This window comes from Panthera uncia, chromosome D4 (assembly GCF_023721935.1).
Source record: "Panthera uncia isolate 11264 chromosome D4, Puncia_PCG_1.0, whole genome shotgun sequence".
Taxonomy (NCBI): Eukaryota; Metazoa; Chordata; class Mammalia; order Carnivora; family Felidae; genus Panthera; species Panthera uncia.
This window is the reverse complement of record NC_064807.1, coordinates 24189052-24208150: the sequence shown is the minus strand read 5'-3', so window position 1 is coordinate 24208150 and position 19099 is coordinate 24189052. Positions and strand designations below refer to the sequence as shown.

The 19099-nt window shown below is 38.6% G+C and overlaps 1 protein-coding gene across 4 annotated transcripts in view; it reads left to right on the top strand.

Moving 5' to 3' along the window:
- The window catches only part of KIF27 (kinesin family member 27), a 92769-nt gene that overhangs the window by 15971 nt on the left and 57699 nt on the right, over positions 1 to 19099 (top strand). For 3 of the 4 annotated variants that reach the window (XM_049650353.1, XM_049650203.1, XM_049650120.1), the window contains exons 3-5: positions 226 to 453; positions 3628 to 4586; positions 11471 to 11614. In XM_049650353.1, the coding sequence (XP_049506310.1) occupies positions 226 to 453; positions 3628 to 4586; positions 11471 to 11614 (1331 nt within the window). The remainder of the gene's footprint in view (positions 1 to 225; positions 454 to 3627; positions 4587 to 11470; positions 11615 to 19099) is intronic. The other variant, XM_049650280.1, reaches the window with a different exon arrangement.

Here is a 19099-nt window from a genome sequence, read left to right as displayed (position 1 = left end):
ATTCTGTGTCTCCCTCTCTCTGACCCTCCCCTGTTCATGCTCTGTGTCTCCCTCTCTCAAAAATAAATAAAACGTTAAAAAAATTTTTTTTTAATTGTGGAAACTTTTATACATCAATATTATAGTTTACAGTTTTAAAAAATTTGTAATATAGAGAAATGTAAGAAAATAGATGTATACATTATAAATTTAGGGTTTTGGCTTTTCTTATATTTTAATTTTCAGATGTCCTTTCTTTCTCTAAATTTTTAGCTTCAGTTGTGGAGGGTCAAAAGGGTATCATTCCTCGAGCTATCCAAGAAATATTTCAAAACATCTCTGAAAATTCTAGCACTGACTTTAATATCAAAGTGTCTTATATAGAAGTATATAAGGAAGACCTAAGAGATCTTCTAGAATTAGAAACATCTATGAAGGATCTTCACATCCGAGAAGATGAAAAAGGAAACACAGGTAAATAGCATTGACTGCCTTCATTACCAAATAGATGTGATTTAATTCAGTTTCTGGATATATTCCAAAGAATCTTTAAAACAGACATAGAAGCAAAAGGAATTTGTTTTTTCTTTAAAATTGAATACCTTTTTAATTCCCAATATCCATTAAATCACCCAGGTGAAAAGTAGTTCAGACTGGTTGGTTAAATGAAGTTAGTAAGTTGTAATTCAAGATAGTTATATTCTATAATTGTCCCCGCTCTGGGCTGAAGATCAGTGAGACTTTGAAATAGGCTAAATTAGTATTTGTACTTTTTTTTTCTCCCAGAGTTTCTCCCAGATTGGAGACGGCTTCTCCCTTTGGTGTTTGTCCAAGTTGATCTAGAATTCTCCTTTTGTCCTCTTTGATTTTGTCCTGTACTTTGTTGTATTTTTCAAGATCTTTCTATGCTAGCAACTTGTTAATCTCATTAAATATCAATTTGTTTGGAAATGGGAGAAGGTTCGAATGGGTCAAAATGCAAGTATTTTAAAGCATAGCACCTCCTGCTTTTCTGATTTAAAGGGTTATATGTTCAACATAGAACATTTTGAAAACATAGAAAAGTTTAAGGAAGAAAGTTATTAAAGATCAGTTTTAATCCCAGAACCCAGAAAAAGTAACTTCTGTTTTTGGTGTGTTTCCTTCCAGATTTCTTTTCCCATGCATGTATAATTTTTTTTAATATACTTGCAACCCTACATATAACATCGCATCTTATTTTTTCATGTAATATTTATATGGTGAGCATTTTCACACAACATTAAATATTTCTCAAAGTTATGAGTCTTCATGGTCATGTAGTAATTTGTCTTCTAAATGTATTATACTTTACCTAATATTCCATTGTTGGACATTTAAGCAGTTTCCAGAGTTTCATTATTATTAACAACAATGACTTGGATGTGTTTCTAAGAAAGGATACTTAGGTAGAACCTTCTTGGAGAAACAGGATCCTGCTTGAGGAGTGTCCCCTTGAGGGAATCTCCTCGCAGTAGGAATGTAAGGTCGTTCAAACTGCCTGCAGGGGGCAGTGAAGTTTGTTGCCTTTTTAGCCCTGGCTTGGCAGCCCTGGAATTCCTCAATGTTTGAAAAAATTGGTTTTTGTTTTCTTTTTAATTTTTTTTTACATTTATTTATTTTTTGAGAGAGAGAGACAGAGTACAAGCGGGGGAGGGGCAGAGAGAGGGGGAGACACAGAATCCGAAGCAGGCTCCAGGCTCTGAGCTGTCAGCACAGAGCCCGACGCAGGGCTTGAACCCACGAACTGCAAGATCATGACCTGAGCTGAAGCCGGTCGCCTAATTGACTGAGCCACCCAGGCACCCCTGTTTTGTTTTTGAGAAAGAAAGCATACATGGTAGTCTATGGTCTTATTAGATAATTCAGTGTAGTTTATCTTTTCTGGACAGAATCCAGGCCAGTGTTTTGAGCTTCTATATCATATAAAAGGTAATTCTTGAATGTTTTTATTTTTTGTTAAAGATACAAAAATAATACATATTTATTGTAAAATAGCCCATATGCTGTCACCCCTGATAAACTTAATAGCTGTTATCAGTCCTGCAAAAGTTTTGGAAAGATGTGACAAATGCTCTTAAGACAAATTGCCGTATGTTTTATACGGTATTCCACTCACAACCAAAATGTATTTCTTTGACATCCTTATTTAGTTCCTTCGTGTAAAGCACTGGTTGGCATCCAACCTAGATGCTGCACAATTAGCATCACCGTGGAAGTTTTTTAAAAAATACTGATTTCCAGGGGCGCCTGGGTGGCTCAGTTGGTTAAGTGACCAACTTCAGCTCGGGTCATGATCTCGCAGTTCGTGAGTTCGAGCCCCGCGTTGGGCTCTGTGCTGACAGCTCAGAGCCTGGAGCCTACTTCAGATTCTGTGTTTCCCCCTCTCTCTACCCCTCCCCTGCTCACGCTCTCTCTCTGTCTCTCAATAATAAATAAACATTTAAAAAAGTAAAAAAAAAAACTGATTTCTGGGCCCTGCTTTTCAGAAATCCTGATGAATTTGTCTGATCGGGCCTGGGCATCAGTACTTTCTCTTTTATAAAACTTCCAGATGATTTGCAGCTAGGTTTGAGGACCATGGATAGTGCTAAGCTGTAGCCTAACATTAAAAAACTTTATGAAAGTTATCCTTTGATTTACAGTTACATTGTCATACTTTATAATTGGTGATGTGTTAGCATTCCCTGTTTGTAGTATAAGTACTTTAGAACTTTCAATGAACTAGGTTGTTAAGAAAGTGTCATGATGGAAATAATGAAGGCAAAATGATTATTTTTCAAGAAAACAGTGACATAACCGAATCTGAATAAAGAGGAAACATGGCTCTGTAATTCAAGCACAGAATCAGGAGCTTTATGACTCTGATTCAAAGCCCAAATCCACCTTCTTCTTTTTGAAGTATGTTTGGATATAAGCAAATAATGTGGGTGGTAAGCTTTGGTTTATTTTTGGCTCTTATTCTGCTGTTGTTGAAATAGAAACTTTTTTGCTTTTTGTGAATTGCCAACATGTTTGTTTATCTTATACTCTGATATTATGTAGGTTAAGCCTGTTTTTAAAATGAATAACCAATTTATTTATACTGAAATTTTCATGTATCATTGGTTATGACCACACAGTACCAAAACCCTTAAACCTAAGGATGGTTTGAAGACTCAAAAGAAACGGATTTCTTTTAATTAATCTACCACTAGTTAATTCTTTTGAGTTAATATTTAATTAATCTATTTAAATAAGTCTGTTAGACTCTATAAGTCAAAATACTGGATTAAAGGGTTTTTCTTTTCTCAGTCATCTTAAAGAATTGAGTGTGATATGTGACTCCAAAGAAACCAGATTGTTTAATACACACACACACACACACACACACACACACACACACATATATATAATATCTTTTAGAATTTAAATATCAAAATGAGTGCTGTCTATTAAAATAGTTCCTTTGGAAGATTATCCAAAATTACTTAATGATATTGCTGTCACTATTGTTTGAAATGCTCTTGATTTTTTAAGACACTTTCTTAGCCTGGGAAGTTTAGCAAATAATAACTGTTGTGGTTAAGTTTAAACTCTACTGGGTTTTGATTAAAATTTGGTTTAAAAACTTGCTGTTGCTATTTTAAGTGATTGTTGGGGCCAAGGAATGTCACGTGGAGAACGCAGATGAGGTGATGAGTCTCCTGGAGATGGGGAATGCAGCCAGGCATACAGGTACCACCCAAATGAACGAGCACTCCAGTAGATCACATGCAATTTTTACAATCAGCATTTGTCAAGTAGAGAAAACTACAGAGGCAGCTGAAGATGGATCGTGGTATTCCCATCGGCATATTGTCTCAAAGTTCCACTTTGTGGATTTGGCGGGCTCGGAAAGAGTAACTAAAACCGGGAATACTGGCGAACGGTTCAAAGAATCCATTCAGATCAACAGTGGGCTGTTGGCTTTAGGAAATGTAATCAGTGCTCTTGGGGACCCACGCAGGAAGAGCTCCCATATTCCATACAGGGACGCTAAAATCACCCGGCTTCTGAAAGATTCCTTGGGAGGCAGTGCCAAGACTGTCATGATCACTTGCGTCAGCCCATCCTCCTCAGATTTTGACGAGTCCTTAAATTCCCTCAAATATGCCAACAGAGCACGCAATATTAGAAACAAACCCACCTTAAACTTCAGCCCCGAGTCTGACCGTATGGACGAAATGGAATTTGAAATCAAGTTGCTTCGAGAAGCTCTGCAAAGCCAGCAGGATAGCATCAGCCAAACCAGCCAGATCCATCAAGAGGGGACTCCTGATAAAAACAGGATCCGGTCTCTTGAGGAACAAGTAGCTCAGCTACAAGGAGAGTGTCAGAGTTACCAAACCTGTGTAGAGGAAGCCTTTACCTTCCTGGTGGACTTAAAGGGTGCTGTCAGACTGAACCAAAAGCAGCAACACAAACTGCAGGAGTGGTTTAACATGACCCAGGATGTCAGGAAGGCAGTGTTCGCCTCGTTCAGAGGGAGCCACGGCGTCGGCAACCTGGAAGAAGGACCACAGCATGTGACAGTTCTCCAGCTGAAGCGAGAGCTTAGGAAATGCCAGGTATGTAGACACCACTTCCGTTAGTGACTTGTTTAAGGACTCCGTTTATTTGGGCAAGGGTCATTTTGGGATTCCAGAAGTTTTTAAAAAGGATTATATGTAAATTCTCATTTGCCTTTTGCTCAGTCTCTTTTTCCCTTTTCCTACTGCTTTGTCCTCATTTTCCTTTCTCTTTTAATGTTTTTTTAATTTTTTTAAGTTTATTCATTTCGAGAGACAGAGAGAGCAAGTGGGGGAGGGGTAGAGAGAGAGGGAGAGAGAGAATCCCAAGGAGGCTCCACAATGTCAGCACAGAGCCTGACACAGGATTCAAAGTCAGGAAACTCGAGACCATGACCTGAGCCGAAACCAAGAGTCAGATGCTTAACTGACTGAGCCACCCAGTTGCCCCTCTCTTTCAGTATTTTAACTTGTTACATTTATGAAGTAGAATCTTGGGGACCTGGTCATTAATTTAGAGGGTGAAGAGAAACATAATTTCAGAAACAAAATGAAGTACTTTATTGAGTTTTTATCCCTCTTTGAGTCAGTGGTTCTTGAAGAAAAAAAAAAAAACTTCACCCCTTGAGTGTGGAATGTTGAGTTTTTAAAAAAAGTTTATTTATTTATTTATTTTGAGAGAGTACAGCAGGGGAGGGACAGAGAGAGGGAGAGAGAGAATCGCAAGCAGGCTCTGTGTTGTCAGTGCAGAGCCTGATGTGGGTTCGAACCCATGAACTGCGAGATTGTAACCTGAGCTGAAATCAAGAGTCAGAGGCTGAAGTGACTACTGAGCCACCCAGGCACCCCGGAATGTTGATTTTTTTTTAAACAAACAAAATCATTGTATGTGACAATATTTAAGGGATGTAGGTATGTACATGTGTACATATTATGTACATTGAGTTCTGAAATACATTTGTCACTTTCCATTCAAAAACCTGAAGATTTCGTGTCCCTAGGGAAATCACGGAAAACAAGATGTACCTATTCTGCTTACGTGGGGTTTGCATTATGTTGGGCAAATAGGTATTCTGCCAGTTTTTGAAAATAGGAAAACAGCTTTGTTTCTTTTTTTTTTTTTAATGTTTGTTTATTTTTGAGAGAGACAGAGACAGGATGCAAGTGGGTTAGGGGCAGAGAGAGAGGGAGACACAGAATCCAAAGCAGGCTCCAGGCTCTGAGCTGTCAGCATAGAGCCTGACGCAGGGCTGAACTCACAAACCAGGAGATCATGACCTGAGCCAGTCAGATGCTTAACCAACTGAGCCACCCAGGTGTCCTGAAAACAGCTTTCTAGAAAGAAACCTCTATTGCAGCAGTTCTTGGACTTTTTATTCACAAGGTTTTTTTTTTTTTTTTTTTAATATTATTTATTTTTAAGAGAGAGCACAAACAGGGGAGGGGCAGAAAGAGAGGCAGAGGATCCAGAGTGGGCCTGATAGCACTACACTGATAGCAGAGAGCCCAATGGGGAGCTCGAACCCACAAACCGCGAGATGAGTTGAAGTCAGACACTTAACTGACTGAGCCACCCAGGTGCCCATACAAGGTTTTTTTTTTTTTTTTTTTATGTTTTTAAAATTGAGGTCCCCTAAAGAGCTTTTGTTTATGTGGGTTGTATCTATTGATATTTACCATATTAGAATTAAAACACAAAAATTTAAGCTATTAATTCACTCAAAATAATAACCCAATGACATGTTAAGTAAAAACATTTTTTCATGAAAAATAACTATTTTCCAAATAAAAAAACTTAATAAAAGTGGAATTGTTGTACATTTTTACAAATCTCTTTTAATGTCTGGCTTAATAGAGGATGTGTGGATTTTCATATCTGCTTCGGCATACAGTTTGTTGCAATATGTTGTTTTAGTTGAAATACATGAAGAATATCCAGCCTCATTTAGATTTGTAATTGGAAAGAGGAACATTTTAATTTTTTTTCAGATAATTATGGATATTCTTCTTGGTTATTGCACCAAAACTCAACAAGTAGCGGCATCCTAAAGGTTACTTGCAATGTGGGATTTGAAACTATTTTTGTTACGTTAAGATCTGTGCATTAAAATTTTTATTTTTATCTTGCTTTTTTTTGTTTTTTAAGAGAGAGAGAAAGAGCGCATGCGTGCGTGCGCAAGCAGGAGAGGGGCGGCAGGAGAGGGAGAGAGACTCTCCAGCAGGCTTCACGCCCAGCACAGAGCCTGTCACAGGGCTCCATCTCACAACTGTGAGATCGTGACCTGAGTGGAAATCAAGAGTCAGTTGTTTGACCGACTGAGCCACCCAGGCTCCCCTTTATCTTGTACTTTGAATGGATCTTTCATCCACGTGATTTTCAATCATCACCCATCGATCATTTGGAAAATATTTGTTTACTAAGTTACGTGTATCTTCCAATCAAGGGGCAGAAAGAGAGGGAGAGAGAGAATCAAGACTTGGACGCTCAACTGACTGAGCCACCCAGGCACCCTATCTCACAACGTCTGATACTTAAGTATAAGCATTTAAAGTCATAACTTTAAAATAATGGAGTTTTTAATTTTTGTTTTGAAGTAATCTGCCCCCAATATGAGGCTTGAACTCATGACCTTGAGAGCAAGAGTTGCATGCTGTATTGACTGAGCCATCCAGGTTCCCCAAAAATCATGGATTTTTTTCTTTTTTTAAAGCAGTAACTCTGCTCTACCTTCTTCATAATAGAGCAGGCCTGACCCTTCCTGTTTGGTATAAGAAAGTGGCAGAACAGGAAATACGATTGATGGGAAGCTTGACCTTTGGAGCACTATAGGAGTTGACAATAAGGAGTACTTCATCCTTCTAAGGTGGCTGAAATGGAAGCCCATAAAACCCCCTGATTGAGGATGGTGGGGTACTAAGTTTTTCTCTCCATCTGTTGGAAATTCTGAATTAACTTGCTCTAGATTATGTACTCTAGATTAAGATTTCCCAAGGATATTAACAGTCTTTTTGTTGTTGTTGTTAACGTTTATTCACTTTTTGAGAGACAGAGACAGAGTGTGAGCAGGGCAGGGGGCAGAGAGAGAGGGACACACAGAATCGGAAGCAGGTTCCAGGCTCTGAGCTGTCAGCACAGGGCCCGACGTGGGGCTTGAACTCAGAAACTGTGAGATCATGACCTGAGCTGAAGTCAGATGCTTAACCGACTGAGCCACCCAGGAGCCCCAGGATATTAACAGTCTTGATGAAAAAGGGCACCATGATCAGATGTCTTTGGGGAATGCTAGATTGCAAAACTCCCAAGACTTCTCAGAACTTTCAAAGTGCTAGTGTAATTAATCTCAATGTGAAAGATACAATATTCAGTATTTCCCAATTAAAAAAATAGATTTTTTTTTTTTTTTTTTGGTCTGAAGTCTTGCAGGAGTAGTAATCTTGGATACCACTAAATAGCAAATAGAGAAATGATTGCTGTCATTCCTCTCCCCATATGTCTCCTTAAAAAGTTGTTTTCTAGGGGTGCCTGGGTGGCTCTGTTGGTTAAGCATCTGGCTTTGGCTCAGGTCATGATCTGGCAGTTTGTGAGTTCGAGCCACGCATCGGGCTATGTACAGACAGCTCAGAGCCTGGAGCCTGCTTCAGATTCTGTGTCTCCTATCTCTCTGCCCCTCTCCTGCTTGCTCTCTCTCTCTCTCTCAAAAATAAATGAAAAAAAAAGTTTTCTAGACTTTCTGTTTGAGACAGAATAACATAGTGGTTAAGAACATTGGTACCAAACTCCTAAGATTTGAATCCCAACTCCTTTGCTTACTTGCTCTGTGACTTTGGGAAAATACTTAACCTCTCTGTGCTAATTAAACAATAATAACAAGCACCTTGTAGGGTTCCTGTGAAGATTATTAAAACACTAGTTCCCATAAAACGATGAGAAGGCTGCCTGGCCTGGAGTAAGGCTCAATAAAGGCAGCTCATTATTATCTCTCACTTATTTTTCACCTACCTGTGCTGAGGTTATGTATCAGTGGCAGCTAAGTGATTGGACTTAGTAGCTGTACGTGGGGCCACATGCCCCACTTCACTACTGTGAAGTCAGCTTGATAAACTACTTAGCAAGACAGCAGGTCTGTGCAGGGAGAGGCATGGACATTCTCTTTGCTCAGCCCTGCTTCCTTGAGCCTGTTACACAAGCAGGTAAGTACTTAAAAATAAAATTCCTAGCCAACAGGAGATCGTGGGCCATATCACAGGTAGAATTACCACCAGATTTTTGCTAAGGAAGTGTCACTTTGAACTTCACCATCTCCTCCTTGTTAGATGCTGTCAGGTAGTGTTTCTGTTTTTTTGTTTTTAATTTTTTTTTAATGTTTACTTTTGGGAGAGAGAGAGAGAGAGAGAGTGCGTGCAAGTGAGGGAGGGGCAGAGAGAGAGGGAGACAGGATCTGAAGCAGGCTTTGTGCCGGCAGCAGACAGCCTGATGTGGGACTTGAACTCATGAACCATGAGATCATGACCTGAGCCGAAGTTGGACACTTAACCCACTGAGCCAGCCAGGTGCTCCTGTGTCAGGTAGTGTTGTAATCCTTGGTTTTTGCCATTGGTCAATTATTGGAATACTCCATATTCCATATGGTATATCCATATGGAATACCTCTTGAAGGACTTTGTTGCCTTTTTATTCCAAATTTTGAATACGAGAGCAGTATGTGAACATGAATTTACTCAACAGTTAAACACTTGAAATAAATAATAAATAATATAGCTGTAGTCTGTAAAGCATATGTAAAAATAGTTGAATATGCAGTACTACGTGACAAATTACATTTTAAGCTCAAATGTACAGTTTACCATGGGAGAGGATATTAACCAACGAGAATTATAGTTTAATCTCATTTTATGAAAGAAGTCACATAGGTCATATGTAAACATATGAAAATGAGGACGATCAGGGTCATGTGTCCTCTCCTCATTTGGTCACTTGAGGATCCCAAGCAGAGAAAAGAAGGGACTTGCCCTAAGTGGTGCTACGAGGCTGTGGCAAATCAAGGCTGGCCTTGGTCTATGGGTTCTCTGTACAGGGGCCTATCTACCCCTCTATGCCATTGCCTGAGTAGTCACGTACATACTCTGTTTTTGTGAATTAAATCTTACTTGTAAAGGGAACACTATTTTTGTAAATCAGCTCTTGTTCTTGTGTTTTCCTATAGCTTAGTAGAAAGAGCATGGGGTTTGATCCAGAAAGACCCTGGGATTGAAGGTCAGGAGTTTGGTTTATCTACTGGGTCATCTTGGGAAAAGGTTTTAATCTCTTGGTTTCTTCATGAAAAAAGAATCATGTCTATTCAGTGAGATTTTTTTAAATGTATTTTTAATGTTTATTTATTTATTTATTTATTTTTAAATGTTTATTTATTTTTGAGACAGAGAGAGAGCATGAACGGGGGAGGAGCAGAGAGAGAGAGGGAGACACAGAATCCGAAGCAGGCTCCAGGCTTTGGGCTGTCAGCACAGAGCCCGACGCGGGGCTCGAACTCACGGACCATGAGATCGTGACCTGAGCCGAAGTCGGACGCTTAACCGACTGAGTCACCCAGGGGCCCCGAATTATTTATTTTTAATGTTTATTTCTTTTTGAGAGAGACAGAGACAGAATGCGAGTGGGTTAGGGGGCAGAGAGAGAGGGAGACGCAGAATCCGGAGCAGGCTCCAGGCTCTGAGCTATCAGCACAGAGCCTGACGTGGGGCTTGAACTCATGAACTGTGAGATCATGACCTGACCCGAAGTCAGACACTGAACCGACTGAGTCACCTAGGCGCCCCACAGTGAGATATTTTTAAAATGTCAAGTCACTATCTAGCATAAAATACACTTAAAAAAATTATTTATTTATTTTGAGAGAGAGAGAGGGAGGAGGAGAGAGAGAGGGAGAGAAATCCAGGCAAAACTCTGCACTCTCAGTGCAGAGGCCAATGCGGGGCTCAATCCCATGAACTGTGAGACCATGACCTGAACTGAAATCAAGTCGGACGCTTAACCAGCTGAGCCACCCAGGTGCCCCTAGCATAAAATTCACTCAACAAATATTAAATTTCTTTCAGTTTATTTAATTTAAAAATTGTTTTAAAAGTATTACTTGCATATCTCAAGTTTATTTGAAAGCAGGCATAATTCATTGGAAATTAAGAAAACTATTTGTTTAACCATATTTTAAAATATCTTCAAAATATCTCTTCATAGTGAAAGTGCATAAAATTACCAAATATTTGGGGCGACTGAGTGACTCAGTCAGTTAAGTGTCTGACTTTGGCTCAGGTCGTGATCTCATGGCTTGTGGGTTCGAGCCCCGCATCAGGCACCGTGCTAACAGCTCAGAGCCTGGAGCCTGCTTTGGATCTTGTGTGTGTCTCTCTCTGCCCCTTCCCTGCTTGTGCTCTCTCTCTCTCAAAAATAAACATTAAAAAAAATTTTTTTTTGAATTACAAAATATTCTTTATTTAAAAGATCCAAATGTGTTCTTAACTCTATAGGTCAGTTTGGAAAATGTGACCTCTTTGATTTTTAAAAACCCACATTTAAAAGTCTCATGGCAAAAAAAAAAAAAAAAAAAAAAATCTCATGGCAATTCTAGCAAACTTGTAAAAATAACTCCTCCTGAGTGTAGTCTAGAATCAAGTGACTGTTTTTGTTTTAAAATTCAGGAAATAAAAACCAGGAAAGTCTTTGTATCTTTATGGTAATTAATTCTTAGGTTATAGCAATGACAGGTCCTCGAACTGTTTCTGCCTTTCTTCTACAGAAAACAAAAAAAATTGCAAATGAATAGGATGAGAAAAATTTCGAGAGACATTGTCAAACCATCATGAAATCCCAGTTTTTGTGGTATTTTCTGGGCTGTCTGGAGTACTTTCTGTGGTGAATCTCTTGTGCTTTCTTTCCCTCCTCCCAGTGTGCACTGGCTGCTGATGAAGTTGTATTTAATCAGAAGGAACTGCAGGTGAAGGAACTGAAGAATCAAGTGCAAATGATGGTCCAGGAAAACAAAGGACACGTGGTATCTTTGAAAGAAGCACAAAACGTCAATAGATTGCAGGTAGAGTTTCTTGACCTATCTAGTGCTGTAGATTTAGTTGAATAGTACTTGGCTAAAAGAATAGCATTTTAAGTTTATTTATTTGAGACAGAGAGAGAGACAGTGAAAGAGAGCAGGGGAGGGCCAGAGAGAGAGAGGGAGAGAGAGAATCCCAAGCAGGCTCCACACTTTTAGTGCAGAGCCTGATGTGGGGCTTGATGTCACGAACCATGGGCCAAAATCAAGAGTCAGATGCTTAACTGACTGAGCCACCAGCCGCCCCAGAATAGCATTTTATTTTATTTTATTTTATTTTATTTTATTTTATTTTATTTTATTAACTTTATTTTTTAAAGGAGATATTTCATCCCAGTTATTTAAAAAAAATTTTTTTTTTTTAACATTTATTTATTTTTGAGACAGAGAGAGACAGAGCATGAATGGGGGGAGGGTCAGAGAGAGAGGGAGACACAGAATCCGAAACAGGCTCCAGGCTCTGAGTGGTCAGCACAGAGCCTGACGCGGGGCTCGAACTCACGGACCGCGAGATCTTGACCCGAGCCGAAGTCGGACACTCAACCGACTGAGCCATCCAGGCGCCCCTCATCCCAGTTATTTAAAAAATAAATTTTTTTAATGTTTATTTATCTTTGAGAGACAGAGAGAGAGAGAGAGAGAGAGAGAGATCATGAGCGGGGGTGGGGCAGAGAGGGAGGGAGACACAATCCAAAGCAGGCTCCAGGCTCTGAGCTGTCAGCACAGAGCCCTATGTGGGGCTTGACCCCACGGACTGCAAGATCATGACCTGAGCTGATGTCAGACGCTTAACTGACTGTGCCACCCAGGCCCCCCGAGGAGAAAACATTTTTATTGTTAGCCTGACTTTCACAAATATGAAGGTGATACACAACTTAATTTGCATATCATATTACAGTTACCTTTTCTCCATGTTTTTCCATTCTGCTGTTTGCCAAGGTAACAGGCAACATGATGTTGTTAAGAGTTGGAAAGTAAACACATACTTTAAAATTTATTAGATAATCCTTTTATACTCTTATCAGTGATTTGCTCTTTAACCTTTGTTAAACTTTATACTTTTCTATCTTAGCTTCCCTAGTGTCTCTAAATATTATACTTCTCGGCTGTGAACACCCCCACCCCCATCCCTGGTGGGGCACTTCCCACAGCCCCAAACAGTTAATTTCATTTAAAGCCTTTAGGTTCCTATCAGGGAGGAATAACCTGATCCAGCACAAGTTAGATTTTGATTTTGACATTTCATTTTTGTTTCCTTTTTTAACTCTTCTCATTCTATAATAGTTTAAAAACATAAAACATAAAACACAATGTACCATGCAGTGTTGTAACACAAAGAGAGCAGCAGCTGGGTAACCAGCTGGTAAATAGTAAACTGTCAAAAAATAGTCAGCTCTCTGCCCCTTAGAAGTCCTTTGTTGGTCCTGATCAGAGAGAGCTGCTTTCCTCACTTGATAGTATTGCTTTCCTTGGTTTGCTTTGTGGTTTTACTCTGTATCTTTGAACACTACAGTTTACTTGTTGGAATTTTAAGAAATTTAATCATTCAGTACATATATTCTTTAGTATCTAGTTGCCTTTATTGAAAGTTTTTTTTTTTTTTTTTTTTGTTCTGATTCACCTATCATGTTGTGTAACTGTAGCCTGTTTAGGTTTATAGACATATAGGATTTCATTGTATGAATATATGGCAATTTATGTTTCTCTTCTACTCTTAATGAATGTTTTTTGGTGATGGACATTGTATTTATTTTATTTTCTTTGTTTTTTTTTTTTTAAGATTTTATTTTTTAAGTAATCTCTGCACCCAAAGTGGGGCTTGAACTCATTGATCAAGAGCCGTGTGCTCTACTGACTGAATCAGCTAGGTACTCTCTTTTTTTTTTCTTAATTCTGGTATAATTAACAATGTTGTATTAGTTTGAGGTGTCTAATATAGTGATTCAATAATTCTGTACATTACTCATTCAATAATTCTGTCCTTACTGGGATGGACATTTTCTCATAGGTGTTTGTTGGTGCACACGCACATACATTTGTTTTGGATTTGTTCCTGGAAGTTGGATTGGTAGGTCATAGAGAAGGCGAATTTTCAACTTTAACAAATAATATCAAACTCTTTTTCCAGTTTACACTCACACCGGTACTGTATGAATATGCCTCTTGCTCCACATGCTTATCAATGTTTGTTGTTAATTTTTTTATTTCTCTGAAAGTTTCGGGTTTTTTTTTAAATTTTATTTTTTAAATTTATATCCAAATTAGTTAGCATACAGTGCAACAATGATTTCAGGAATAGATTCCTTAGTGCCCCTTCCCCATTTAGCCCATCCCCTCTCCCACACCCCCTCCAGTAACCCTCTGTTTGTTCTCCATGTTTTTTTTTTTTAAATGTTTATTTTATTTTTTTGAGAGAGAGAGAGAGAACATGAGCAGGGGAGGGCAGAGAGAGAGGGAGACACAGAATCCGAAGCAGGCTCCAGGCTCTGAGCTGTCAGCACAGAGCCCGACGCGGGGCTCGAACTCACGAGCCTTCGAGCTGTGAGATCATGACCTGAGCCGAAGTCGGCCGCTCAACCGACTGAGCCACCCAGGCGCCCCTGTTTGTTCTCCATATTTATGAGTCTCTTATGTTTTGTTCCCCTCCCTGTTTTTATATTATTTTTGTTTCCCTTCCCTTATGTTCATTTTTGTCTCTTAAAGTCCTCATATGAATGAAGTCATATGATATTTGTCTTTCTCTGACTGACTACTTTCACTTACCATAATACCCTCCAGTTCCATCCACGTAGTTGCAAATGGCAAGATTTCATTCTTTTTGATTGCAGAGTAATACTCCATTGTATATATATACCACACCTTCTTTATCCATTCATCCATCGATAGACATTTGGGCTCTTTCCATACTTTGGCTATTTAGATAGTGTTGCTATGAACATTGGGGTGCATGTGTCCCTTCGAAACAGCCCACCTGTATCCCTTGGATAAATGCCTAGTAGTGCAATTGCTGGGTCGTAGGGTAGTTCTATTTTTAGTTTTTTGAGGAACCTCCATACTGTTTTCCAGAGTGGCTGCACCAGCTTGCATTCCCACCAACAATGCAAAAGAGATCCTCTTTCTCCGCATCCTTGCCAACATCTGTTTTTGCCTGAGTTGTTAATGTTAGCCATTCTGATAGGTGTGAGGTGGTATCTCATTGTAGTTTTGATTTGTATTTCCTTGATGATGAGTGATGTTGAGTATTTTTTTATGTGTTGGTTGGCCATCTGGATGTCTTCCTTGGAGAAGTGTCTATTCATGTCTTTTGCCCATTTTTTCACTGGATTATTTGTTTTTTGGGTGTTGGGTTTGATAAGTTCTTTATAGATTTTGGATAGTAACGATTTATCTGATATGTCATTTGCAAATATCTTCTCCCATTCTGTCAGTTGCCTTTTAGTTTTGCTGATGAAAGTTTCATTTTTTTTTAAGTTTTAAATTCTAATCCCAGTGTAATTTACATACAGTGTTATATGGTGTACAATATAGTGGTTCAACAATTCTATACATTACTCAGTGCTCATTATGGTAAGTGTACTCTTAATTCCCTTCACCTATTTCACCCATCTCCCCACCCACCACCCCTCTGGTAACCATTAGTTTGTCCTTTATAGCAAAGAGTGTTTCTTGGTTTGTCTTTCTCTTTTTAAAATTTCCTTTGCTTGTTTATTTCTTAAATTTCACATATGAGTGAAATAATATAATATTTGTATTTCTCTGACTTATGTCATTTGGCACTTATAGTTTCTGGATCCATTTTTGTCCTTGCAAAAGACAGGATTTCATTCTTTTTTATGGCTGAATAATATTCATATATATACACATCATATATATATGATGTGTATACATATGCTATATGTGTAAATGCCACATCTTCTTTATCCATTCATCTATTGGTGGACACTTAGGCTGCTTCCATTTCTTGGCTATTGTAAATAATGCTGCTATCACTATCAACAATAGCCAAATTATACAAATACACACACACACACACACACACACACACACACACACAGACACCATGGAATATTACTCAGCAGTCAGAATGAAATTTTGCCATTTGCAACAATGTGGATGGAACTAGAATGTATTATGCAAAGCAAAATAGTCAGAGAAAGGCAAATATCATATGATTTCACTCATATGTGGAATTTAAGAAACAAAACAAACAGGGGAAGGGAAGGAAAAATAAGATAAAAACAGAAAGGGAGTCAAACCGTAAGAGACTCTTAAATACAGAGAGCAAACTGAAGGTTGCTGATGGGGTGTTGGGTTGGGGGAATGGGCTAAATGGTTGATGGGCATTAAGGAGGGCACTTGTTGGCATAAGCACTGGGTGTTATATGTAAGTGATGAATCACTAAGTTCTACACCTGAAGAAACTAACTTGCGTTTGAACAAAACAAATAAATAACACATTAAAAAAATAATACTGCTATAAACATAAGGGTGTATGTATCCCTTTGAATTAATGTTTTTGTATTTTGGAGATAAATACTCAGTAGTGTGATTACTGGATCCTAGGGTAGTTTTATTTTTAATGTTTTGAGGAACCTCCATACTATTTTCCACAGTGGCTGTACCAGTTTGCATTCCCACCAGTAGTGTAAGAAGGTTCCTTTTTCTCCACATCTCCCTAACACCTGCTGTTTCTTGTGTTGTTGTGTTTTAGCCATTCTGACAAATGTGAGGTGGTATCTCATTGTAGTTTTGATTTACATTTCCCTGATGATGAGAGATGTTGAGCAAATTTTCCTGTGTCTGTTGGCCATCTGGATGTCTTGTTTGAATAAATGTCTGTTTGTGACTTCTGCACATTTTTAAATTGGATTATTTGTTTTTTGGGTTGTTGAGTTGTATCAGTTCTTTACATATTTTAGATATTAATCCTTTATCGGGTATATCATTTGCAAATATCTTCTCCCATCCAGTAGGTTTACCTTTTAGTTTCATCGATTATATCCTTCACTGTACAGAACTTTTTTATTTTGATGTAGTCCCAATAGTTTATTTTTGCTTTTGTTTCCCTTGCCCCAGGAGACATACCTAGTAAGAAGTTGCTAATGGCCAGTGTCAGAGAGATTACTGCTTATGCTGTCTTCAAAGATTTTTATGGCTTCCAGTCTCACATTTAAGCTTTCAGTCCATTTTTAATTTATTTCTGTGTATGAAAGAAAGAGGCCCAGGTTCATTCTTTTGCACGTAGCTCTCCAGTGTTCCTAACGCTATTTGTCAAAGAGACTGTCTTTTCCATGCATACTCTATCCTCCTTTGTTGAAGATTAATTGACCATATAATTGTGGCTTTTTTTCTGGGGTTTCTGTTCTGTTTTGTGGATATATGTGTCCATTTTTGTGCCAGTACCATACTGTTTTAATTGCTACAGCTTTGTGATATAACTTGGGAATTGAGATGCCTCCAGTTTTGTTTTTCTTTTTGAAGACTGCTCGGGCTATTCAGGGTCTTTTGTGGTCCCATAGAAATTGTAAGATTGTTTGTTCTAGTTCTTTGAAAAATCCTGTTGCTATCTTGATAGGGATTGCCTTCGATGTGTAGATTGCTTTGAGTAGTATAGACATTTTCACAGTATTCTTCCAATCCATAAGCATGGAGTGTCTTTCCATTTCTTTGTGTGTCTTCAATTACTTTCATCAATATTTTATAGTTTTCACCTATACAAGTCTTCCACCTCTTTGGAAGTTTCTTCCTAGATATTTTATTATTTTTGGTGCAGTCGTAAATGGGGTTATTTAATTTTCTTTCTGCTGCTTCATAATTAGTGTAGAGGAATGAGACAGATTTCTGAACTTTGATTTTGTATCTTGTGACTACTGAATTCATTGATCACTTCTAGCAGTTTTTTGGTGGAGTCTTTAGGATTTTCTGTATATAGTGTCATGTCCTCTGCAAATAGAGTTCTACTTCTTCCTTACCAATTTGGATACCTTTTATTTCTTTTTGTTGTCTGATTGCTGTGGCTAGGACTTCCAGTACATTAAAGTGGTAAGAGTGAGGGGCACCTGGGTGGCTCAGTCAGTTAAGCATCCAACTCTTGGTTTCATCTCAGGTCACGATCTCACAGTTTATGAGATCAAGCCCCGCATCTGGCTCTGTGCTGATGGGAGCCTGCTTGAGATTCTCTCTGTCCCCCCTCTCTCTACCTCTCTCTTTCTCAAAATAAATAAATATTTTTTAAAAAGTGGTGGGTACCTGGGTGGCTCAGTTGATTGAGTGTCCAACTCTTGATTTCAGCTCAGGTTATGATCTCACAGTTTGTGAGTTCAAGCCTCACATCGGGCTCCATGCTGACAGTGCAGAGCCTGCTTGGGATTCTCTTTCTCCCTCTCTGTCTGCCCCTCTCTCCCTTGCTGTCTTCCTCTCATTCTCTCTCAAAATAAATAAATAAACTTAAAAAAATAGTGGTAAGAGTGGATATTCTTGTTTTGTTCCTAACCTTTGAGGAAAAGCTCTGTTTTTCCCATTGATGTTCTCTGTGGATTTTTCATATAAGCTCTTGATTATGTTTTGGTATGTTCCCTCTAAACCTACTTTGTTGAAGGTTTCTGTCATGAATGGATATTGTACTTTGTCAAATGCTTTTTCTGCATCTGTTCAAATGACCATTTGGTTTTTATCCTTTCTCTTATTGGTGTGATATATCACATTGACTGTGAATATTGAATCACCCTTGCATTCCAGGAATAAACCACACTTGATTTTGCTGAAGGATTTTTTTAAATGTATTGTTGGATTTGGTTTGCTAGTATTTTGTTGAGGATTTTTGCATCTATATTCATGAAGGATATTGGACTGTAGTTTTCTCTTTTTGTGGTGTCTTTATCTGATTTAGGATCAGGGTAATGCTGGGCCTCATAGAGTGAATTTGGAAGTTTTCCTTCCTCTTGTATTTTTTGGAATAGTTTGAGAAGAATTATTCTTTAAATGTTTGGTAGAATTCACCTGTGAAGCTGTCTGGTCCTGGACTTTTTGTTTCTTGGGAGTTTTTTGATTACTGATTCACTTTCATTGCTGGTAATCTTCCTAAATTCTTTAGAAGGATTCTTAGTTCATTGATTTTTAGCTTTTCTTCTTTTATAATATGTGCATTTAAGTTATGGATTTCCTCCTAAGTTTACTTGCTCAAAATATTTCCTTATATTTACTATGACTTTTATCTGACTCATGGGTAATAAGTTACTTTATTTCCAACACATGGAGGATTTCTTTTTATGATTTTTTGGCTTAATTGCATTGTGGTCCATATGATTTCAGTCCTTTGAATGTGTTGAAACTTGCAGGGGCGCCTGGGTGGCTCAGTCGGTTGAGCGTCCGACTTCGGCTCAGGTCACGATCTCGCAGTCCGTGAGTTCGAGCCCTGCGTCGGGCTCTGGGCTGATGGCTCGGAGCCTGGAGCCTGCTTCCCGTTCTGTG